Here is a 26,226-nt window from a genome sequence, read left to right as displayed (position 1 = left end):
GTCAGTTCAGCCACGCTATCTCTATGGCCGACTTATCATTGTTCTTCAAACATGTTTGTTTGACCATCTCCCTCTGCCTCTACTCTCTCCTCTGAATTCCTCACCACAGGTTGATTGAACCATAACATCTGCATTGGCTTTTGGTTCAGACCAACCTGGGAAAAAATATGTTAAACCAAGTTTCTTTACAACATACTGATGTTGAACATCAGTTATATTTTTGGTTGAAAACACTAAAAAGTGGTGAAATACACTAATTTGAACCAGATTTCAACCACAATTCAACTACAGGATGTCAGGGGTTGGTTTATTTCAGGTAGAATTCACATTGGTTGATAACTCAACTAAATATCAAATCAAAATGTTACATTATGCCAGGCTTTTGCCCGCAGGGAACCTGCAGCCTTGCATTAGTCTCTCCCCAAAGCAACGAGCTCTGAGGCTGCAAGCCAGGCTAGCAGTGTATTAAATGTAGCCTACCACAGTGCACTCAAGTTACTCCTTCAGTCCGGTGGTACAGAAGAAAACATCTGTCCTTGACATAAAGATTCCACTTACGGGAGCCAACTCTACGAGAGCAGCGTTACATTTTCTTGAAACTCTCCTCCAGTAGTATTCTCTACCTGAAACCTGTCTCTTTCTGCCATTCAATAAAACACTACTCATGTCACACAGCTGCATTTATTTATCAAGGGTGCACTATATGCTTTTGTCATTTCTCCATGGGACCTTGGTGAGAGAAGCTTAGTCACTAATGGAACCTCAGCCCCCATACCCCCTACTCCTTTACTTCATCTCCAGCACTGCAACCATCTCTAAGGAAACCAAGACTGACGCAGAGAAAAACACTGACGCAGAGAAACACTCCACTTAATATAATGGAGCAGCAACAGGATTTAACAAAGTACGTCCAAATGTATTGTTCGGGGTAAAAAATAAATAAAACGGAGTTGCTAGTTGGGACAGGAGTTATGGATGGATGGGTCCTCTCTGGGATAATGTATCTGTCTGCCCCCTCCAGTGAGAATGCATGTACTTAAATACCCTCTTACATCTGAGGAACATTATTATACTACTTAAGCCAGGAGAGATATTACCAATAATTTTTACACACACAGACATGGTCAAATTTCCACGTAACACATACACGGCACGCACGCACGCACAGCGCACACACATACAAACAATGGCCTGTCCTTGTGCTCGTTCTTCTATTTAACTGAGGTGACAATTCTTTTCAACTATAAGTAATGTTGTGATGATAGATAAAGTGAAGGGAAAGGAGAATGGGTCCCCCCATTGGGGGCTTGTGAGATGATTCAGTATTCATGGGAGGTTAAATAAATCCCAAATGAAGGTGACAACTGGCAGCCCACCACTACTTCAGCCCCTTTTCTGCTTTGAGTGCCCATTGTAGCTAGCTACAACTTCACTGGTAGCTGTCTGTCCCCCTAATAATCTCCCATTTGCTGGCTCCGAAACTCACGCACTGGCACCCTGCCAGCAACATGGAATTCACAGCTCCTTTTGGGGGACTTCTAAAAAAGGCAAGGCAGCCCAAGTGGAGGAGGTGCAGCCAATGGCAGCTGGCCTGTCCACTTGCTCGCTGTCAAATAAAAGGGGGGTAACATAATGTCACAGCCCTCCCTCTCTTGCACAGCGACACATTGCGCTCACCTTCCCCCCATCCACCCACTTCCACTAAATGTGTCACAGACTCCCTATTTAGGAGTAACCTTGTGATAAGGCTGCATATCTGAGTAAATTAACTTTCCATTATCTCAATGACACTCAATTGTCACAGAATGCCCCCTGCAGCCCTCCAAAGCCAAAGCTCATCTTGTGTCCAGAGAGACACAGTGGCACAGTGGTGGGAGAGCAGAAGTAGAAAAACTATATTTACCTACAGCAGTTTTCCATCGACAGGAATAATATAACAGACCTGATTCATTACTATGGGGAATGAGGACTAATAGAGAAAAATAAGCTTTGAATTATTTGAATAATGAGAACATTATAATTCAATATTATTCATCCCTGAGTGGCAATTATTGTACAACTGAACTAATTGATCACCAATATATAGAAAAACAAACATTTTAAATCTTAGTTGGCATTCTCTGGCCTAGTGGTGTCTTTGTGTGTGAGCTCTGGTGAGAAGAATGCAACAATGTTACAACAGTGGTGGTGAGGAAACACGATCTGCACTAACAACCGCTGGGAACAAATAAAACCACCCCAATTACAACTACGACAGTACTAGCAGCCAGGCAGAGAGAGCGGGAGGGAGGGAGTGCAAGAGAGGGGGCATGGTGTCACTAGGATGCTACCCTTACACACAGATCTAGGATCAGTTTACCCTCCCCAAAATCCTAACCATAACTGTTACGGAGGAAAAACTTGCCTTAGATCAGTGTCTTGAGTAGCTTACTTCACCCCACTAACAGACGGAACAGGGAAATACACAAAAAACTAAAGGAGACAGAAGTGACAGATGCAGAGAAAACCTATTGAAAGTAATCATATGATGTACAGTAGTACACACATCATTAGGCTACGACAGGTTTCCAAATGTCACATGATGTTCGCAGCATGGCTCGACTGTATCTTGTCACGTGGGTGCTACTGACCTAACTCTTCTGCTTCACCTTGCACCCGTCCCTCCCTTCATCTCCCCCCTCTCCCTCCACCAACCAGACCAAAAGGTGAATGTTTAGACTAGTTTCTACAGAATGTATGACATACTGTTCTCAAGACCAATGGTATATAGAGACTTCAGGGAAGCATAAAGCAGCAGTCTTGAAAACTAAAGCAAAAGGATCCAGAGTTCATCATGGCTACAGTAACCATCTGCCAGGGTCTAACAATACGAGTGTTGATCCCCCACATGTATTAAACTTGGATTGCCTTTACAATGAAACCATGCTCAAGAGTCTCTCTCTCTCTCACACACACACACTGATCTTCCACACAATAACTGCACAAGGCCCCATCACCAACCATCCACAGTCTCAATGACAAATGACATCCAAGGGGACATATCACTGATAACAGCCAAATGTTTCCATTCCATCGGTCTTCTTAAATAATATATCCCTATCTACACCCCCCCATCCCCCTACTCAATTGTACATACAACCCACCACCACATCACTGTTGCAGAACTCCAAAGACAGCTGCAGCTTATAAGGAATGTGAGGAGCCTCAGCCAAGAGAACAGGCAGGGAAACCATACCATATATGGCCTTGGAGGCAGAATCAATTTTTTTTTTTACCAATGAGTGAAGCGGGCATTAGTGACTTAACAACCCAAAGGTTGATCACCATCCTCAAGGTAGACAGCAAGTAACTGGCTTGTGAAAACATGAAATGAGCACATAGTGTATGGTCCTCTTCAAAGGAGGTCCTCTTCAAAGGAGTGTACTTAAATCAAGTCAACAGTGGAGGAAATCCTGGTGGCTAGCACGTGACGATGTGAGCAACAGGACCACGGTGTTCCATTGGGTAACGAAGCACATCTAACTATAAAGAATGTCCAAATGGCTTTAAAACATTGTAATCTCTTTCCACTGCACATCACAAAGCCTACTACTTTTTTTAGAACAGTATCAGGTATATCACTGCACAATTAGAATAGCAATATTGAGTTTCTCATGAAAAACCCTTCTTCCACTGATACAGTGAGGAACTACAGTGAAGTGCTCATGCTGGATCAGCATGCAAAAAAACAAAAACTTTTATTCTAAAAGATAAAAAAATATGTATGGTATTATAGACATTATAGGACGACATGAATAAATCATACTAGAAAAAAAAACATCCACACATACATATACAACCGGCTGTAAATTTCTCATAATACAACCCCGACCTGCCTTGACCTACAGGTTTATAGACAGGGGTTTGAGAGCGTTTCTGTGCCAAGTTCAGCGAGGTAGAGTGAAGATAACTTCTAATCCATTCTGTTGAGCGGTTTCGTGTTCCACTACTTTGGTCTGTCTTTACACCCCTGCTTCCTGCCACAAGAGACGTAACCAGGTTGTTTGAGCCAATAGAAAAATATTTAGTAGACAATCAAACAAAGCCGTGAGCAACAAGCCAAAAGAGGTTGCCTTGAGTTTGACACAAAGGTTTAAAACCGGTGACAAACCGCAGCTCATTCTATACATACCAGTAAGCTGAGTTTCCATAACTGAATGTGAATCTGATGAACTAGTCTAGTTCTCCTCTGCTGTGCTTGGCTGTCAAATTCTGGGAGGATTTGGCTGAGCATCTATTATAGTAACTCTGGTGCTATATCTTTTTTAAGTAAGCGGCTATGTTGACTGCAATTACTGTATTCCTTTAGCATTGAAATACAGACAACAGTACACACACAAAAAATAGCAATGCCATTCTTTGTAAACACTTGGGAACCGGACAGCACGTACATTACAGGTAAACTGATGAGCAGAACATGCAGATGTGTTCTGTTTCTGTTCCAAAGCCAGTTTGTTCTGGGTCATTTTCATTAGGGCACTCTGTAGCAAAAAGTTTTGCAACGGAAAATGAAAATGAGCATTTTTTATTGGTCAAGTTCATGTACTCCCTCCTTGTTTCAGTCAATTTTTTTTAATGTTCGGTGCCTAATGAATACGACCCTGGTCCTTATGGTGAAGAGCAGCAGCAGAACTCACCTTGGTCTCCCCAAGGCTCTCCGACTCAGACACCTGGTAGGTAAGGTCCGTCTCCTCGAAGCCTGTGGCGCTCATACGCTGGTCAGTGGAGGGGTCGTTGCGGGGCGGGGAGTCCGGAGAGTTGAGGCACGTCTGGATGAGGGCCTTGCCTGTCTCGCTGGTGATCATGGGCTGGAGCTTCCGCGTGGCGAACGTGTAGACGTGGCCCGTCTCGCTGGCCACCAGTAGCAGGACCTGGGTTCCTGTCAACGTGGAGAGCTCATAAGCCTGTCATGGCAGGGAGGGAGAGAGAGAATCAGCATCAATATCTAATATCAGTTTCAACATCCATATCAGCTTCAGTTTAGCATGAGCATCAACATCAGTCTCTGAGGAATGTGCCAAAATAAACAAAGTAAGCTGACATCCCACCACGTTCTTAATAACTGAAACAAATTGTTTAAAACTTTCCTTACCAACACAGACAAGACTTAATTGGAATAGGAAAACATAGTTCTTGATGGGTTACCCACAGATAACAGGTTGAAATTGCAGCCAACTAGCCAAGAAACACACTGCAAGTCTAAAAATACCTCTCTGGTGAACTCTGGACGTATAGCACAAATGTAGCTAAAATATCATGAGATAAAAGGTCCAAGAATAGAGTGTGATATTGTGAGAATGATTGCATTCCTTGCGATGGGTGTCTTGGTTTGTAGGGAGAGAAAGGAAAGGGGGAGTGGTAATAGCCATGTACAGTGCCTTCGGAAAGTATTCACACCCCTTGAAATTTTCCACTTTGTTACGTTACGGCCTTATTCTAAAACAGATAAACAAATAAATACATTTCAGCAATCTATACACAATAACCCATGGCTTACAAAGCGAAAAACAGAAATACCTTATTTACTTAAGTATTCAAACCCTTTGTTATGAGACTCTAAATTGAGCTCAGGTGCATCCTGTTTCCATTGATCATCCTTGAGATGTGTATATGGCTTGATTGGGGTCCACCTGTGGTAAATTCAATTGATTGGACATGATTTAGAAAAAAACTAACATTGAGGTGAAAGAAATTGTCTGTAGAGCTCAGAGACAGGATTGTGTTGAGGCACAGATCTGGGGAAGGGTACCAACAAATATCTGCAGCATTGAAGAAGGTCCCCAAGAACACAGTGGCCTCCATCATTCTTAAATGGAAAACGTTTGGAACCACCAAGACTCTTCCTAGAGCTGGCCTCACGGCCAAACTGAGCAATTAGGGGGAGGAGGGCCTTGGTCTGGGAGATGACCAATAATCCGATGGTCACTCTGACAGAGCTCCAGAGTTCCTCTGTGGAGATGGGAGAACCTTCCAGATGGACAACCATCTGGGCAGCAGTCCACCAATCAGGCCTTTATGGTAGAGTGGCCAGACAGAAGCCAATCCTCAGTAAAAGGCACATGACAGCCCACTTGGACTTTGCCAAAGGGCACCTAAAGGATTCAGACCATGGGCAACAAGATTCTCTGGTCTGATGAAACCAAGATTGAACTCTTTGGCCTGAATACCAAGTGTCACCTCTGGAGGAAACCTGGCACCATCCCTACGGTGATGCATGGTGGTGGCAGCATCATGCTGTGGCGATGTTTTTCAGCGGCAGGGACTGGGAGACTAGTCAGGATCGAGGCAAAGATGAATGGAGCAAAGTACAGAGAGATTGTTGATGAAAACCTGCTCCGAGTGTTCAGGACATCAGACTGGGTTGAAGGTTCACCTTCCAACAGGACAACAACCCTAAGCACACAGCCAAGAGAACGCAGGAGTGGCTTCGGGACAAGTCTCTGAATGTCCTTGAGTGGCCCAGCCAGAGCCCGGATTTGAATATCTCTGGAGAGACCTGAAAATAGCTGTAAGGCAACGCTCCCCATCCAACCTGACAGAGCTTGAGAGAGAAGAATGGGAGAAACTCCCCAAATACAGGTGTGCCAAGCTTGTAGAGTCATACCCAAAAGTCTCGATGCTGCAATCGCTGCAAAAAGCTGCTTCAAAAAAGTACTGAGTAAAGGGTCTGAATACTTATGTAAACCTGATATTTCAGTGTTTTATTTTTAATAAATTAGCAAACCTGTTTTTGCTTTGTAATTATGGGGTATTGTGTATAGACTGATGAGGAAAATGTTTAGGCTGTAACGTAACAAATTGTGGAAAAAGCCAAGGGGTCTGAATATTTTTTCAAAGGCACTGTAGATCTTAAATAGAGCACATGAGCAATGACTCCTCTCACAAGCTGTGAAACATTAGAACATGAGCTGTCCCGCCTTGTCATACATTACACCAGACATCTCACACACACACACACACACACACACACACACACACACACACACACAGGAGCCTTTCTCCTGTTTCTGTAGCGTGAGGCAGCTTGATGTACAAGTACACCCCCTGGACAGGACACTATCACAGGGCCTTACCTCCAATCTATCTCCTTAATACGGAGTGCCAATCAGGGACGCATCAGGTCCCATTTTTGGTCTTTGGTATGACTCGATCAGAGATCGAACTCCCAACCATCCAAACTCAGGGTGGACACTCTAACCACACAAAGCCAGTTGTGTAGTGTTCCACGAATACAGCACAGGTCTTGCATCAGATATGCAACCCACACCATGAGCTATTCTCACACAGACTTATTGTTGCACTTGGAGTGAACCTTGTGAACTCCCTAAGAGAGCCTTTTGATTTACTTGAGTGATCAGTAAAGTGTAGGATGCTTCTGGTGGCACGTTTTTCAGAGAGAAAGGGAGAAAAGGAGAGAGATGTAGAGTAGGCAGACTACCATTACCATCACCTTAATGAATACAATTTCCGTTGGCTGATGAATGATTTCATTGCTAGCCACAGGGTATCATTCTGGCAGAAATGCAGAGTAGGAAGGAGGACTAGAGGATGGCTGTCATTCCCACAACCAACAATCACTTCATTACCTTTATCAAATAGCCTATGTGAAATCATAGGACCTATACTGTTAAACTACAGTGCCGTTACTACATGAGAAATTTCTATCAAACAGAACTCGCATCAAACGTATCAATAGTTACTTTAAGTTACATTCTCTCAAGGAACTTACCGGTTTCTAGCTTTCAAGGAACTTTCAGACATCGCAAGGTTTGGAAGTGTGGCAAGGTGTTACTTTGTTCATTGTTAGCCTGTCCTCTCATTTTCAGATATGATGTCCTGCATCATTTAATGTAGCAATTGGACAATGCTGAAGCTACTCATCTAATCATCGTTTGGTAGGAGTGAAATGCAACTCCACATGAAATAAAGGTAGAAGGGCCTCCCGAGTGGCGTAGCGGTCTAAGGCACTGCATCGTGTCACTTACAGACCCGGGTTTGATTCTGGGCTGTATCACAACCGGACGTGTTCGGGAGTCCCATAGGGCGGCGCACAATTGGCCCAGCATAATCCGGGTTAAGGGAGGGTTTGGTTGGGGGGGGGGGGTCTATACTTGGCTCATCGTGCTCTAGCGACTCCTTGTGGCGGGCCGGGCGCCTGCAGGCTGACTTTGGTCACCAGGTGAACAGTTTTTCCTCCGACACATTGGTGTGGCTGGCTTCCGGGTTAAGCGGGCGGGCGTTAAGAAGTTTGGTTTGGTGGGTCATGTTTCAGAGGATGCATGACTCGACCTTCGCCCCCGGATCCCATTGGGGAGTTGCAGGGAGGAGACAAGATCGAAATTGGAGGGAAAAAGGGGAAAATAAATAGAGGGGCAAGGAGTGTATGAGCCACTTCCAACACTCTTTCTGTGGGTCTGTCACACTTGCTAGGCCAGCGGTGCAGCCTTCACTTCTAGAGCTGATGTGTCTAATGAACGAATCAAAGACAGCCAGCCTCTGGAAATATATGCATGCTCTGAAAAGCAGCGAAGATGAGACCTGTGGTTGGCTGGACTCACTTAACCATTTTATTATTCAGCTTCAGTGGGCCCTGCGGAAATATTCTTAGAAATGGAGTGCATAGAGTATGCAGCGCTCAGTAACACTTCCAATGGATTTGATCCATAATTCAATGACAGAGGATGTCTTGCTGTACCAAGAACTGTGTGGTCAGCTTGTCTCAGCCATACCAGGGCTATATGTGTGTGTGTGTGTGTGTCAGGGTGGCTTGACCAATACCCAAGTGCACGGCTTGATAACTACATAGTGTTGAAAATGGGGAAGGGGGAGTTTGTTCATTCCTATTTGTACCTTCTGTCATTCTAGCTTGTTTGCTTTATGGTCCAGGGCCTGAGCAAAAAAAAACATTACGTGGTGGATTAAAGCATGAAATTTGGTACAAACATTCTTCAGGCGATATGAAAACATCCCAGAAGGGGTGCCCATTTCAAACTTCACCAGGAAACGAGTTATTGCAAAAATACCAAATGGTTGCCATAATAGCTGGTATTTGACCAGAAGAAAATGTATGCAAGTATGATGCAACAGATAAAAGCATGACATTTAGTGACATATCAAATCAAAGTTTGTCACGTACACAGACTAGCAGATGTTAAAGCAGGCGCAGCGAAATGCTAGTGTTCCTAGCTCCAGCAGTGCAGTAAGTGTCTAACAGTACAATACAAAAAAAGCTGTACAAATACACAAATAATCCCCCCCCCCCCCCCCCCCCAAAAAAAAGTTAAAAACAAGAAACTATCAAGTATCAGAATGAGCAATATCAGAACAAGCAATGTCAGAGTCTGGAATACTAATATGTGGTGTGTATAGACAGTATGGACAATATACAAGTAAGAAAAGGTATCTATGGCAGTGGTTATATAGGATGAGTTATGTCGAGAATGCAGTATGTACATATAAACTGTAATCAATTAGCTTTATTTCTCAGAGAAAATAAAATCAATAAAACAATGTTGCACGAATGCTACTCTTATCTGTTTCCAACTACAGAAACGATTTCAGAACAACAATAATTAATAAGTGATCAGTGTTCAATGACTATATAGACATATGACAGTAGACAAAAATACATGGTAGAGTAACGGGCAGTAGCCGGCTAGTGACAGTGTCTAACGTGCAGGGCAGGGAACCGGGCGGAGGCCGGCTAGTGATGACTGTTCAACAGTCTGATGGGCCCAGCTTTGATGCACCTGTACGGTCTCAGTCTGGTAGCAGGGTGTGACAAGCCGGGCCTCGGGTGGCTGAGGTCCTTGATTATCTTTTTGGCCTTCCTGTATCACCGGGTGCTGTAGATGTCCTTAGGGTAGGCAGTGTGCCCCCGGTGATGTGTTGGGCTGACCTAACCATCCTCTGGAAAGCCCTGCAGCCCAACAGAATGCTCTCGATGGTGCATCTGTAGAAGTTTTGGAGGGTCCTAGGAGCCCAGCCGAATTTCTTCATCCTCTTGAGGTTGAAGAGGCGCTGTTGCGACTTCACCACGGTGTCGATGTGGAGGGAGCATTTCAGGTCCTCAGTGAGAAACTTGAAGCTTTTGACTCTCTCCACTGCGGCCCCGTTGGGCATGCTCACTGCAGTCTCCTTAGTTCCTTCGTTTTATTGACATTGAGGTTACACCTCCTCCCTGTAGGCTGTCTTGTTGTTGTTGGTAATCGGGCCTACCACTGCTGTGTTGTCAGCAAACTTAATGATGGTATTGGAATCTTGTGCGGCCATGCAGCATGGGTGAACAGGGAGTACAGAAGGGGACTAAGCACATACCCCTTAGTGGCCCCCGTTTTGAGGATAAGCGTGGTGGAGCAGTTTTGTTGCCAACCTTCACCACCTGGGGTCGGTCCCTCAGGAAGTCTAGAACCCAGTTGCACAGGGAGGGGTTCAGACCCAGGGCTCTGAGCTTAGTGACGAGCTTGGAGGGCACTATGATGTTGAAGGCTGAGTTGTAGTCGATTAACAACATTCTCACATATGTATTACACTTGTCAAGGTGGGATAGGGCAGCGTGTAGTGCAACGGTGATTGTGATATGAAAACATCCTAGAAGCGTTGTTCATTGTAAACTTTAGGCAGGAAGCGGAATTCAGAATGGCTGCCAATGTAGATGTAATGAATCCATAGTCATGTTTAAAATAGCTTAGTGAGTGTCATTTTCATAAAAATAACATGAAATTAAGTGATAATACATCAAATGTATTCCTTAGAGAGGCAATCAACAGTTGAAACAATAACAAAGCAGCCTCCTCGCCCCTGTTGTTTCAGTAAAAAGTGTGATGGAGCTGGAGAAATGTAACCAATTAAATTCAGAAACAGAGATTTGGATGCACAGACTGACCATACATGATATCAAAATTATAGTTAACAATGTTTTGTATAGTGTTTGTTTACTTTTACTTTGTTTACAAACAAGCTTCCCTATTGATCTTGAGGGACAATACAATTATCCTGCCTAGACTAGCCTACAACACCACACTGCAATGAATAATTGCATTATTGTTTATAAGGGAGTACAAAATTCTACTCTAACCTGCAGTGAAAATATCATTTGAATAACGGTGCAAAAGCCCAGTGATTTGAATGTTTCATTCCATTTGGATCAGTCGTGGATCTACTCGACAGTTTAAGATCTAGAAAGGCCCAGTAGCATGCCAGTTTGCCTGTAATTTTACTTCTGATACCCATGACTGTGTGGCCACGCACCTCTCCAACTCAATCATCAAATTGGCTGACGAGACAGCCTACAGGGAGGACGGGAGGGCCTTGGCAGAGTGGTGCCAGGAAAATAACCTCTCAATGTCAATAAAATGAAGGAGCTGATCGTGGACTTCAGGAGACAGCAGAGAGAGCACTCCCCCATCCACATCGACGGGGCAGCAGTGGAGAAGGTGAAAAGCTTCAAGTTTCTTGGCGTGCACATCACTGAGGACCTGAAATGGTCCACTCACACAGACAGCATGTTGAATAAGGAGGCAGGAAGCTGAAGAATTTCTGCTTGGCCCCTAAGACACTCACAGACTTCTACAGATGCATCATTGAGAGCATCCTGTCGGGCTGTATCACCGTCTGGTATGGCAATTGCACCGCCCAGAACCGCAGGGCTCTCCAGAAGCTGGTGGGGTCAGCCCAACACATCTCCGGGGGCACACTGCCTGCCCTCCAGGACATCTACAGCACACAGTGTCACAGGAAGGCCAAGAAGATCGTCAAGAACCTCAGCCACCAGAGCAATGGCCTGTTCACCCCACTACCATCTAGAAGGAGACAGTACAGGTGCATCAAAGCTGGAACCGAGACAGAAGCTGTTTTTCAATCTCCAGGCCATAAGACTGTTAAATAGTCACCACTAGCCGGCCTAAGCCCAGTACCCTGCAGGGGTCTTCACGGGTCCAAAAAGTTAGACCCGAGGACAATCAGAACTGACCTGAATGGACCCCCAATTGTTTTTAATAAAATAACAAAAATGGGTACCTGGACGGACCAGAGAATAATCAGACCTGAATGGACCCGAGGACAACTCGACATAGGGTACTGGTCGGGTCTAACGGGTCCGGGTCTAGACCAGAATGGACCCGGGTGACAAAAAAATATGTTTATCTGCTAAGTTGCTTTTCTGGTTAATGAATAAGTCTTTATAGATGTTGGCTAGGCCTTCTATACGTCAATAAATTCACCTTATTAGCAGAGCCGTGGAGCCGTGGTCGGGTCTATCAGCTGTAGTTACATAGACCCGAGACCAAAGTTAGAATTTCAGAGCCAAACCCAATTGAGCCAGGTCGAGTCTTGGGTATATCAGTTCCACCCAGACCCATGAAGACATCTAGTACCCTGCCCTGAACCTTAGTCACTGTTACTAGCCATCTACCACCCTGTACTCTACCCTGCACCTTAGAGACTGCTGCCCTATGTACACTGGTCACTTTAATAAATGTTTACATACCGTTTTACCCACTTGATATGTTTTTACACTCCTCAATTGACGAGTGCTGGTGATCGTGTGCCCACTGGCGCCACTTTTTTGTTTTTAGCTGATAGGAGTGGAACCCGGTGTGGTCGTCTGTTGCAATAGCCCATCTGTGACAAAAGTTGACTAGTTGTGTGTTCCGAGATGCAATTCAGCACACCACTGTTGTACTGAGCCATTATTTGGCCGTTTGTGGCCCACCCGTTAGCTTGCCTTCGACTTCTAATATCAACAAGCTGTTTTCACCCACAGGACTAACACTGAGTGGCAAATGTTTACTCCTGTCCTATGCCGTGCCTTGATTGTATTACTATTGATGATATCTGGAAATGTGCATGTACACCCTGGCCCATCTACTGTTGCTAGCCCCAATTCTGACTTGTGCTTTGATATCTGCTTCACTGATTTCTGCTCTCGTAAAAGCCTGGGTTTTCTGCACATTAGCACTAGAAAAGTATTACCTAAAATGGATCAATTGAAAGTGTGGGTTCACAGCTCCAATCCAGATGTGTTGGTCATTACGGAGACGTGGTTAAGAAAGAGTGTTTTGAATACTGAGGTTAACCTTTCTGGTTATAACCTATTTCCGGCAAGACACATCTTCCAAAAGGTGGGGGAGTGGCAATCTTTACCAAGGATCACCTTCAGTGCTCAGTTGTCTCCACCAAGTCTGTCCCCAAACAATTTGATTTGCTGGTTTTAACAATTCAACTTTCAAATAGCTCTTTGTTGACTGTTGCTGGGTGCTATCGTCCTCCATCAGCACCGGCCTGTACCCTACCTGCCCTAAGTTCTCTCCTGGCCCCTTACACCAAGTCTGAATTTGTCCTGCTTCGTGACCTAAACTGTGACATACTTAAACCACCTGACCAAGTCCTAAAGCAATGGGACTCCCTAAATCTTTATCAGATTATTACCAATCCCACAAGGTATGACTCCAAACACCCAGGCAAGGCTACTCTCCTCGATGTTATCCTCACAAATAATCCTGATAGGCATCAGTCTGGTGTTTTCTGTAATAGCCTTAGTGATCACTGTTTTACAGCCTGTGTTCGTAATGGGTGCTCAGTGAAACAACCTGTCCTGATTTGTCATAGACGCTTGCTAAAAAACTTTAATGAGCAAGCCTTCCTTCATGAACTGCCCTAGGGAAAATGGTATAGAATCATCTTGATACCCTCTGTCGAAGACGCTTGGCCCTTCTTTTTTGAAATTTTCAGTGGTATTGTTAACGCCCCCATAAAGAAAATGTTAAAAATAGGTTCAGCCCCTGATTCAACCGTGATGTTGCAGAGTTACTCCACCTCAAGAATTGCATTTGGCGAAAGGCTCAGCACACGCATACTCAGGCTGACTGGCTATCCTTCAGGCAAATGAGGAATAAGTGCACTCAGGCTATCCGGAAGGCCAAAGTTAGTTACTTTAAGGAGCAGTTCTCCCTCTGTGGGTCTAACCCCAAGAAGTTCTGGAAAACGGTTAAAGACCTGGAGAATAAACCCTCCTCTTCACAGCTGCCCATGTTGATGATGTGGTTGTTACTGACAAGAAGCACATTGCTGAGCTCTTTAATCACCACTTCATTAAGTCAGGATTCCTATTTGCCCGTCCAACATTTCCTCATCTCCCACCCCTTCTAATGCGACTTTCCCCGATGCCTCTCCCTCTTTTTCCACTGCCCCGCTACAAAGTTTCTCCCTGCAGGCAGTCACTGAGTCCGAGCTGCTAAAGGAGCTCCTTAAACTTGACCTCCAAAAAACATCTGGGTCAGATGGTTTAGACCATTTCTTCTTTAAGGTTGATGCCCCTATCATCGCCACGCCCATCTCTCCTTTCTGGGGAGGTTCCCATTGCTTGGAAGGCAGCCACGGTTCATCCTTTATTATTCTATTTATTTATTTATTATTCTATTTCGCCCTGTTTATCAAAAGTGTTGGAAAAACTTGTCAATAATCAACTGACTGGCTTTCTTGATGTCTATAGTATTCTCTGGGGTATGCAATCTGGTTTCCTCTCAGGTTATGGATGAGTCACTGCAACCTTAAAGGTCCTCAATGATGTCACCATTGCCCTTGATTCTAAGCAATATTGTGCTGCCATTTTTATTGACTTTGCCAAAGCTTTTGATACGGTAGACCATTCCACTCGTGGGCCAGCTAAGGAGTATTGGTGTCTCTGAGGGGTCTTTGACCTGGTTTGCTAACTACCTCTCCCAAAGAGTGCAGTGTAAAAAGTCCGAAAATCTGCTGTCTCAGCCACTGCCTGTCACCAAGGCTCAATCCTAGGCCCCACGCTCTTCTCAATTTACATCAAAAACATAGCTCCGGCAGTAGGAAGCTCTCTCATCTATTTATTTGCAGATGATAGTCTTATACTCAGCTGGCCCCTCCCGGGATTTTGTGTTAAATGCTCTACAACAAAGCTGTCTTAGTGTCCAACAAGCTTTCTCTATCCTTAACCTTGTTCTGAACACCTCCAAAACAAAGGTCATGTGGTTTGGTAAGAAGAATGCCCCTCTTCCCACAGGTGTTATTAATACCTCTGAGGGTTTAGAGGTTGAGGTAGTCACCTCATACAAGTACTTGGGAGTATGGCTAGATGGTGCACTGTCAGCACATATCAATGCTGCAGGCTAAAGTTAAATCTAGACTTTCCTCTATCGTAATTGCTTCTCTTTCACCCCAGCTGCCAAACTAACCCTGATTCAGATTACCATCCTACCCATGCTAGATTACGGAGACATAATTTATAGATCGGCAGGTAAGGGTGCTCTCGAGCGACTAGATGTTCTTTACCATTCGGCCATCAGATTTGCCACCAATGCTCCTTATAGGACACATCACGGTGCTCTATTCTCCTCTATAAACTGGTCATCTCTGTATACCCGTCGCAAGACCCAATGGTTGATTCTTATTTATAAAACCCTCTCAGGCCTCACTCCCCACTATCTAAGAGAACTACTACAGCCCTCATCCTACACATACAACACCCGTTCTGCCAGTCACATTCTGTTAAAGGTCCCCAAAGCACACACATCCCTGGGTCGCTCCTCTATTCAGTTCGCTGCAGCTAACGACTGGAACGAGCTGCAGCAAACTCAAACTTGACAGTTTAATCTCAATCTCTTCATTCAAAGACTCAAATCATGGACACTCTTACTGACAGTCGTGTCTGCTTCGTGTGATTATTGTCTCTACCTTCTTGCCCTTTGTGCTGTTATCTGTGCCCAATAAAGTTTCTACGATGTTTTGTGCTGCTACCATGTTGTGTTGCTACCATGCTGTTTTGTCATGTGTTGCTGCCTTGCTATGTTGTCATCTTAGGTCTCTCTCTATGTAGTGTTTTTTTGTCTCTCTTGTTGTGATGTGTGTTTTGTCCTATACTTATACTGTATTTATTTTTTATTTTTAATCCCAGGCCCCCGTCCCCACAGGAGGCCTTTTGGCAGGCCGTCATTGTAAGTAAGAATTTGTTCTTAACTGACTAGCCAAGCTAAAAAGGTTAAATAAATAAAAAAAAAATTTTTTTTTAAACATTTAGGCTTGCCATAACAAAGGGGTTGAATACTTATTGACTCAAAACATTTCTTATTGACTCAAAACATTTGTAGACATTTCTAAAAATATAATTCCTCTTTGACATTATGGGGTATTATCTGTTGGCCAGTGGCACAGAAATTCATTTTTTTATTCAGGCTGTAACAAAAAATTGTGGAGAAAGTCAAGGGTTGTGAATGCTTTCTGAAGGCACTGTATGCTCTGTTTCTGGCCTTAAATAATAAAAAAAAAGTGGTCAGATGAAGCAGATGCTAAGCTACAGGACTGTTTTGCTAGCACAGACTGGAATATGTTCCAGGATTCCTCCAATGACATTGAGGAGTACATCACATCAGTCACATCAGTACACACATCAGCTTCATCAATAAGTGCATCGATGACGTCGTCCCCACAGTGACCGTATGTACATATCCATGGCTTATGGTTGGGGTTACAGGTAACACCGCACTGAGCTAAAGGCTAGAGCTGCCGCTTTCAAGGAGCGGGAAGCCCCGGAAGCTTATAAGAAATCCCACTATGCCCTCAGACGAACCATCAAACAGACAAAGCGTCAATGCAGGACTAAAATCGAATCATACTACACAGGCTCTGACACTCGTCGGATGTGACAGGGCTTGCAAACCATAACAGACTACAAAAGGGAAGCACAGCCGACAGCTGCCCAGTGACACAAACCTACCACACGAGCTAAACTACTTCTATGCTCACTTCGAGGCAAATGACACTGAAACATGAATGAGAGCACCAGCTGTTCCGGAAGACTATGTGATCACGCTCTCTGCAGCCGATGTGAGTAAGACCTTTAAACAGGTCAACATTCACAAGGCCGCAGGGCCAGACGGATTACCTGGATGTGTACTGTGAGCATGCGCTGACCAACTGGAAAGTGTCTTCACTGATATTTTCAACCTCTCCCTGTCCAAGTCTGTAATACCAACATGTTTTAAGCAGACCACCATAGTTCCTGTGCCCAAGAACACTAAGGTAACCTGCCTAAATGACTACCGACCCGTAGCACTCACGTCTGTAGCCATGAAGTGCTTGGAAAGGCTGGTCATGTCTCACATCAACACCATTATCCCAGAAACCCTAGACCCACTCCAATTTGCATACCGCCCAAACAGATCCACAGATGATGCAATCACTAGTGCACTCCACACCTGGACAAAAGCAACACCTATGTGAGAACGCTGTTCATTGACTACAACTCAGTGTTCAACACCATAGTGCCCTCAGAGCTCATCAATACGCTAAGGACCCTGGGATCAACACCTCCCTCTGCAACTGGATCTTGGACCTCCTGACGGGCTGCCCCAGGTGGTAAGGGTAGGTAACAACACATCCGCATAGCTGATCCTCAACACAGGGGCCCCTCAGGGGTGCATGCTCAGTACCCTCCTGTACTCCCTGTTCACTCATGACTGCATGGCCAGGCACGACTCCAATACCATCATTAAGTTTGCCAATGACACAACAGTGGTAGGCCTGAACACCGACAAGACAGCCTCAGATACCTGGCCGTGTAGTGCCAGGACAACAACCTCTCCCTCAACGTGATCAAGACAAAGAAGATCATTGTGGACTACAGTAAAAAGAGGGGGTTGAGAGTTTCAAGTTCCTTGGTGTCCACATCACCAACAAACTAACATGGTCCAAGCACACCAAGACAGTCATGAAGAGGGCACAACAAAACCTATTCCCCCTCAGAAGATTAAAAAGATTTGTCATGGGTCCTCAGATCCTCAAAAAACATCTACAGCTGCACCATCGAGAGCATCCTGATAGGTTGCGTCACTGTCTGGTATGGCAACTGCTCGGCCTCCAACCGCAAGGCACTACAGAGGGTAGTGCGTACGGCCCAGTACATCACGGTGGCAAAGCTCCCTTCCATCCAGGACCTCTATACAAGGCGGTGTCAGAGGAAGGCCCTAAAAATGGTCAAAGTCTCCAGCCACCCTAGTCATAGACTGTTCTCTCTGCTACCGCACGGCAAGCGGTACCGGAGCGCCATGTCTAGGTCCAAGAGGCTTCTAAACAGCTTCTACCCCCAAGCCATAAGACTCCTGAACATCTAATAAAATGGCTACCCAAACTATTTGCATTTCAACCCCCACCCCTTTTACACTGCTGCTACTCTGTTGTTATCATCTATGCATAGCCACTTTTATAACTCTACCTACATGTGCATATTACCTCAACTAACCGGTGCCCCCACACATTGACTCTGTACCGGTACCCCCCTGTATATAGTCTCGCTATTGTTATTTTACTGCTGCTCTTTAATTACTTGTTACTTTTATTTCTTATTAAATTTTTTGAAACTGCATTGTTGGTTAGGGGCTCATAAGTAAGCATTTCACTGTAAGGTCTACACCGGTTGTATTCGGCGCATGTGACTAATAAAATTGTATTTGATTTACATGTAAAGCTTTGGGGCATGTGGCTCCATTGAGGCAGTCACACAAATTAGCACTGTGGTGATGAACAGTCATTCAGATCTATCTATACATTAAAGCTCAGGGGCATGAAAATTTTGAGCAGTAGTAAAATCCTGGTCTTGGAGAAATAGACTTGCTAGAGGGTGTGCAGGCTTGACATGCCTTTGAATGAGCCTGCAGATCCTTTTCTGAACCAGAGGCAGATTTCAGATCTAGAAATCCATTAATTTCAACCATTTTACACTGCCCTGGCCTGCACCCTCAGAGATCTGAAACAAACTGCTGAATGCTGTCATACTTTGTTCTGTGCACTCTGGTTTTGACAACCAGTCATGCTGCTGCCTACTGTACAATATACAGAAACCTCAGTTTCCACGGCAACAGTGGAGGATGCCAAAAGGAAACAAGCACAAGCAAGGCAGGGACTTGCTCATCAGTCAGAACTCAACCTTTTTACAAAGATCAAACAATGCAAAGAGTGGCATTGCAATTATTTTGATGACACAATCTTAAAAAAGAATGTCTGCACTGCATGGGACTCTGAAGGAGATCAGCACTTTGTTGAGACAACTGTTCTCGCTCTCAACAAAGCGTTGATCTGCTTCAGACATATGATTTAATTTTTTTTTAAATAAATTAAAAATGTACACCTTTATTTCAACAGGGAGTCCTATTGAGACAAAGGTCTATTTTACAAGGGAGCCCTGCATTTTACAATTTTATAGAATACAAGCAACAGTTAAAATACACAAACATACAAATCATGGATAACATCTACATCTCTCAGCTACCAGGTCTTCAATTAATACCCTAAACTGCTTGAGCAGCACCAGAACATCCCATTTCAACGAGATCTGCAGATTGTTCCAGCAGTAGGGCACATCAAAACTAAAAGCGGATCTACACAATTTGGTGAAGACCCGAAGAACCTCATGAGTTAACCAACACTGCAAATGTGTTTTGTAACTCATGTCTCTATTCTTCAACAACAAAGAAGTGAGGTATGTTGGAAGCTTGCGCAGTAGATGATTGGCTGAGAGAAATTGATGATAAATGATTGTGTGGGCTGTCTTGTTCGACTTCAGTGCAGCTTTTGACATTATCGAGCATAGTCTGCTGCTGGAAAAACATGTGTTATGGCTTTACACCCCCTGCTATAATGTGGATAAAGAGTTACTTGTCTAACAGAACACAGAGGGTGCTCTTTAATGGAAGCCTCTCAAATATAATCCAGTTAGAATCAGTAATTCCCCAGGGTAGCTGTTTAGGCCCCTTGCATTTTTCAATTTTTACTAACAACATGCCACTGACTGAGTAAAGCCAGAGTGTCTATGTATACGGATGACTCAACACTATACACGTCAGCTACTACAGCGAATGAAATGACTGCAACACTCAACAAAGAGCTGCAGTTAGTTTCAGAGTGGGTAGCAAGGAATAAGTTAGCCCTAAATTTTTCTAAAACTAAAAGCATTGTATTTGGAACAAAAACACTCACTAAACCTCAACTAAATCTTGTAATAAATAATGTGGAAATTGAGCAAGTTGACTAAACTGCTTGGAGTAACCCTAGATTGTAAACTGTCATGGTCAAAACTTATTGATGCAGTAGTAGCTAAGATGGAGAGAAGTATGTCTATAATAAAGCCATGCTCTGCCTTAACAACACTATCAACAAGGCAGGTCCTACAGGTCCCAGTTTTGCCGCACCTTGACTACTGTTCAGTCGTGTGGTCATGTGCCACAAAAAAGGACTTAGGAAAATTGCAATTGGCTCAGAACAGGGCAGCACGGCTGGCCCTTGGATGTACACAGAGAGCTAATATTAATAGTATGCATGTCAATCTCTCCTGGCTGAAAGTGGACTTCATCACTACTTTTATTAGAGGTATTATCATGTTGAATGCACCAAGCTGTCTGTCTAAACTACTGACACACAGCTCGGACACGCAAGCATACCCCACGACATGCCACAAGAGGTCTCTTCACAGTCCCCAAGTCCAGAACAGACTATGGGAGGCACACAGTACTACAGAGAGCCATGACTACGTGGAACTCTATTACACATCAAGGAACTCATGCCAGCAGTAAAATTAGATTTAAAACCAGATTTTTTTAAAAACACCTTATGGAACAGCAGGGACTGTGAAGCAACACAAACATTGGCACAGACACATGCATACACACACGACAACATATCTACAGTACTAAATCCATGTGTATGTATGTGGTAGTGGTGGAGTAGGGGCCTGAGGGAACACAGTGTGTTGTGAAATCTGTGAATGTATTTTAATGTTTTTAAAATTGTATAAACTGCCTTCATTTTGCTGGACCCCAGGAAGTGTAACTGCTGCTTTGGTTCACACCATTTTAAGCTAATGGGGATCGATATTAAATACAAATAGCTACTTTAAAAAGGTTGAATGAGAAACATTTAAACATACTGAGCAAACTCCTCTTTGAAAATGTGAAAAAATGCAAATTGAAAATAGTTTGCTAAAAATATACTATTTCTACATTTAGATTAAAAGTGTGTTACTGCAACTATGCCTACCAGACACAGAGATGTATAGTGGAGGTGACGTTGTGGTTATAAATAGAAATGTCAGTTGCTCTAGTCTATTTAAAACACAAAGCCAGACATGAATGTTGTGACTTCCAGTCACTCAGTGCCAGGACAGAGATGGCATGTCCCACTTGGTTCTTTACACATTATGTCTGCGAGTCTTATTACATCAGATTATGGCAAATTCTGTGGGATTGAATTGGGCCTTCCACGGGTTAAATAATATATAAGTCAAAGTGACACAAGGGAAGGATATTGTACAGGGAAGTTAAAGTCTACCTCATGATGACATTCTTGGTCAGTGTTGGTGTAGCCTATAGGTCAGGGCTCCCCAACCGCCCTCCAAAAATATATTTTTTAAATTGTTGGACATAAGACTAAAAACAAGCTCTAAGTGATTATAATTTTTAAAATCTATTCCAAAGTATTTTCCATGCATAATAGAGAGATGTGATCGTATACAAATGGATGCAAAGTTTGAAATGATTGAATGATATCCGTTTGGGCTTCTTGCGGTCAATTTGCAGTCTACAAATTATTTGTATTTATGTTCCATCCCCCTAACCAGCCACTCTTGAATGTTTTATTACATTTTTTAAATGGCACGCAGCTAAATCTAGTTGATGATCCCTGCTATAGGTGCATGTTTTTTTTAACCTTTAACTACGCGAGTCATGCAAGAACAAATTCTTATTTACAATGACGGCCTACCCCGGTCAAACCCGGACGATGCTAGGCTAATTGTGCGCCACCCTATGGGACTCCCAATCACAGCCGGAAGTGATGCAGTCTGGATTCAAACCAGGGACTGCAGTGACGCCTCTTGCACTAAGATGCAGCGCCTTAGACCGCTGCGCCGCTCAGGAGTTTTACAGACTCACAGGACTTGATGATGCCCCATACACATCAAGCAATGCAACATCTAGTCTGATTAATCAGGCTGTAACACACACACAATTAATTGGTATATACACACCCACCCACACACACTAGGCTTGGACGGTACCGGGGTACTTGGAAATAGCCACGGGATGGTTTTGAATATTTGTAGCTACTTTTAAATTAAATACCTGCAGTCAACTTGTGCAATACGTTAGGAGATAAAGCAGATAACGTTCTTTATTTCAACAGTCACACTATGAGGCTTAGAGATAGTCCCTAGTCACGTTTGCACACAACGACGAGAGACCGGAGCCTTGTGAGTAACTCACTCACTGTTGTGCACCACACACTGATCTAGTTACAGTATGGAATTCACAGCTAAATATTTGCGATATCGTATTAGGCAGGGCAAACCAGTTTGGGTGATTTCTGGTAAATCAAAATAAAATCACAACAAGTTTTTGAGCTCATTCAGCAGTTTTTACCTGATTAAGTACAATATCATTGGAAATTAAATGTTGAAAGTTCATTTTTAACTTAGGAATATACATTGATGCGGTCGCTGCTTCCTGTTGACGACAACCTACACATGTGCAATAATAGTAATCATATTGCTTGTATTTGTTTAAAACGGACAGTTAGCTAGATTTTAGAATGTTGCATTCTGATACGGGGTCACCAAAACTGAAAGAGGAGCGCAACACTTTTGTCAATCACTCTTATCACATTGAAATCAAAACGAACACGAACACAACTCAAAAACCACACGGAATTTGGCAGTGGTGGAAAAAGTACTCAAATGTACTTGACTAAAATTAAAAGATGCCTTCATAGAAAATGACTCAAGCAAAAGTGAAAGTCACCCAGAAAAATACTACTTAAGTATCAAAAGTAAATGTAATTGCAAAAATATACTTAAGTATCAAAAAGTATAAATCATTTCAAATTGCTTATAATATGCAAATCAGACAGCACAATCTTATTGTTTTTTATTTATTTTCGGATAGCCAAGGGAACACTACAACACGCAGACATCATTTAAAGTACTTCAAAGAATTTTGTACATCACTGGTTAGAGGACAATTTGTATAAGACAGCAAGCTACATTTTGAAGTGTTGCATTTTGAATCAAGTGGCTCACCAATATGGAAAGTTTAACCCAAAACTTTTGTTAAATCACTTCCATCGATATTACGCAGAAATCAATAGTACAGTGGGCAAACATTTGGGGTGTAGCGCTGTTTAAACTAAAATTATTCAAAGGCCACACTGAAACTTGGAATAACCTATACATGGTTGGTTAGCTGACAAATTGTAGAAGGCTTCCATCTATATTTTGGAATGGCGGACGTTGATTTCAGGAGGCTGCCATCATGGAAAAGGGAAAAAAAGTGTTGTTAGTCAACTTCAATGAATCACGAACCGCCACAGGATACTAACAGTGACAACAGTTGGCTGCCATTTAAGTGATAGTTTGACTGTCAACTCCGTATTGGTGTGTGGCCAACAACTTTTATAGAGACCTCCCCCAGAATTATCCAGTACCATTTGAGATTTTTTTTTAGAGCTGCGTTCTAAGTTCCAGCACGTTTGATCAACTCAACAAAACCAAATACATTGATCAATTTTAAACAATTGATTGTGTCACTATGTTGACAAAAACTTTTATACTAACATCACGAATCTGCGGTAAAAAGGATAACCTGTCCCCCAATTCGATGTGATCAAAACGTCCACTTCTGTAGACACACATCATGGAAAGTAGCGTAATATACAGGGGCTTCCAGAAAGTATTCATACCTCTTGACTAGGGTTGCACATTTTGGGGAATAGTCAGAGGTGGAAACTTTCCGTGGGAATTAACGGAAACATATGCAAATTAATATTAATACCATTTAAAATGTCAATATTTTTTGCATTGGATATATTTACCATAACATATGAAGACAGAAACATAAACCTTTTACCTTATCAGTGGACATAATTGCAAATTATTTAATCCTTCCAATAGATAAAAACAACTTAGTTAGAAATGTAACTTTAATTAAATGAAAAGACTCTTCACATGGGATGATTTCACTGAACAACAAAAGAAAGGGAATATTGAATGATCCATCGCATCTCACAATAACATTTTCAACATAAAATTCAACATAAAATGATAGTCTAGAATCTAAAGCTTTGGTTGTCTTCCTCTCAGGCTTCCATGTCTTCTCCCTGGACCTCCTTAAATTGTTCACCTCTTGAACATCAGACTGAGGCCTCATCTTCACTGTCACTTTCCAACCTTGTTGTGGATGGCTCGTTGTCAGGCTCAAAAAGCCTAAAATTTGCCCGGATAGCCACCAATTTTTCAACCCTTGTATTGGTCAGCCTGTTGCGTGCTTTGGTGTGTGTGTTCCCAAACAAGGACCAGTTGCGCTCTGAGGCGGCTGATGTTGATGGGATTTGGAGGATGATGGAGGCAACAGGGGAAAGAGCCTCAGATCCACAAAGTCCCTTCCACCAGGTGGCTGACGAGATATGTTCGCACGACTGCCATATTGCATCTCCATCCCAAAGCCCTTGCTTGGAAGTGTACTTCTCCAGACTGTCAAGAACCTCGACCGCATCCAGGCCAAGGTGGCGAGACACAGTAGTGATGACACCATAGGCCTTGTTGATCTCTGCACCAGACAGGATGCTCTCGCCAGCATACTTGGGGTCCAACAGGTACGCTGCGGCGTGTATGGGCTTCAGGCAGAAGTCTTGACGCTTTTTGATGTATTTCAGAGCTGCAGTTTCTTCTGCTTGGAGCAACAGTGAAGTGGGCAGGGAAGTACGGATTTCTTCTCTTACATCTGCAAGCAGAGTCTGAACATCAGACGGGATGGCATTGCCTCCCTCAATCCGTGCAATGGCTACTGCTATAGGTTTCAGGAGTTTCAGGCTGCTTACCATTCTCTCCCAAAATACATCATCTAGGAGGATCCTCTTGATGGGGCTGTCCATATCGGCAGACAGATATGGCCATTTCTTGGAGACTCCTTCCCCTCCAGGAGACTGTCAAACATGACAAAACCACCCCAATGGGTGTTGCTGGGCAGCGTCAATGTGGCGCTCTTATTCTTCTCACTTTGATTGGTGAGGTAGATTGCTGCTATAACTTGATGACCCTTCACATACCTAACCATTTCCTTGGCTCTCTTGTAGAGTGTATCTATTGTTTTCAGTGCCATGATATCCTTGAGGAGCAGATTCAATGCATGAGCAGCACAGCCAATGGTTGTGATGTGAGCGTAGGACTCCTCCACCTTAGGCCAAGCAGCCTTCATTGTCGGTCAAGAAATCTAATTTACATATGTATTCACACCCCTGAGACAATACTTTGTAGAAGCACCTTTGGCTGCGATTAAAGCTCTGAGTCATCTTGGGTATGTCTGTATCAGCTTTGCACATCTGGATTTGGAGATCTTCTCCCATTCTTCCTTGCAGATTATCTCAAGCTCTGTTTAGTTAGATGGGGAGCAGCATGAATAACAATCTTCAAGTCTTTCCACAGAGGTTCAATGGGATTCAAGTCTGAGCTTTGGCTAGGCCACTTGAGGACTTTCCCATTCTTGTTCTGAAGCAATTCCAGCATTGCTTTGGCTGTATGCTTGGGGTCATTGTTCTGTCGCCTTATGATCCGAGTCTTTCACGTGCCTTTTTGCAAACTCCAGACGCGCTGTCATGTGCCCTTTTCTCAGGAGTGTCTTTCATCTGGCCATTCTCTGTAGAGACTTGTCCTTCTGGCAGGTTCTCCCATCTCAGCGAAGAACTCTGTAGTTCTGTCAGAGTGGTCATTGGTCACCTCCCTGACCAGTTACTCAGTTTAGTCAGACTTCCAGCTCTAGGCAAAGTCTGGGTAGTTCCGTATTTTTTCAATTTCTGAATGATGTTTTATACCCTTCCCCACATATATGCCTCATCACAATTATATCTCAGAGATCATCCCATGGTAAAGTTTCTGCTCTGACATGCACTACCAACTGTGAGACCTTACAAGTGTTTATTTCTAAAATCTGCCCAAACAATTGAATTGGCCACCATCCCATCTGGCTTGCGCTTAGTGGGCCTATCATTTGTTTTTCCAACAGGACAATGACTTCACACCTCCAGGTTGTGTATTTGACCAAGGAGAGTGTTGGTGCTGCATCAGACGACCTGGCCTCCACAATCACCCAACCTCAACCCAATTGAGATGGTTGGGATGGG

The 26,226-nt window shown here is 43.6% G+C and overlaps 1 protein-coding gene across 1 annotated transcript in view; it reads right to left on the bottom strand.

The window, feature by feature from the left end:
- The window catches only part of LOC120046439 (serum response factor-like), a 52,290-nt gene that overhangs the window by 23,017 nt on the left and 3,047 nt on the right, over positions 1-26,226 (bottom strand). The window contains 1 exon segment of the mRNA XM_038991668.1: positions 4,677-4,943. Coding sequence (XP_038847596.1) covers positions 4,677-4,943 — 267 coding nt within the window.

Source organism: Salvelinus namaycush, chromosome 4 (genome assembly GCF_016432855.1).
Source record: "Salvelinus namaycush isolate Seneca chromosome 4, SaNama_1.0, whole genome shotgun sequence".
Taxonomy (NCBI): Eukaryota; Metazoa; Chordata; class Actinopteri; order Salmoniformes; family Salmonidae; genus Salvelinus; species Salvelinus namaycush.
The sequence above is the reverse complement of the archived record's forward strand: the minus strand, read 5'-3'. Positions and strand labels throughout refer to the sequence as shown.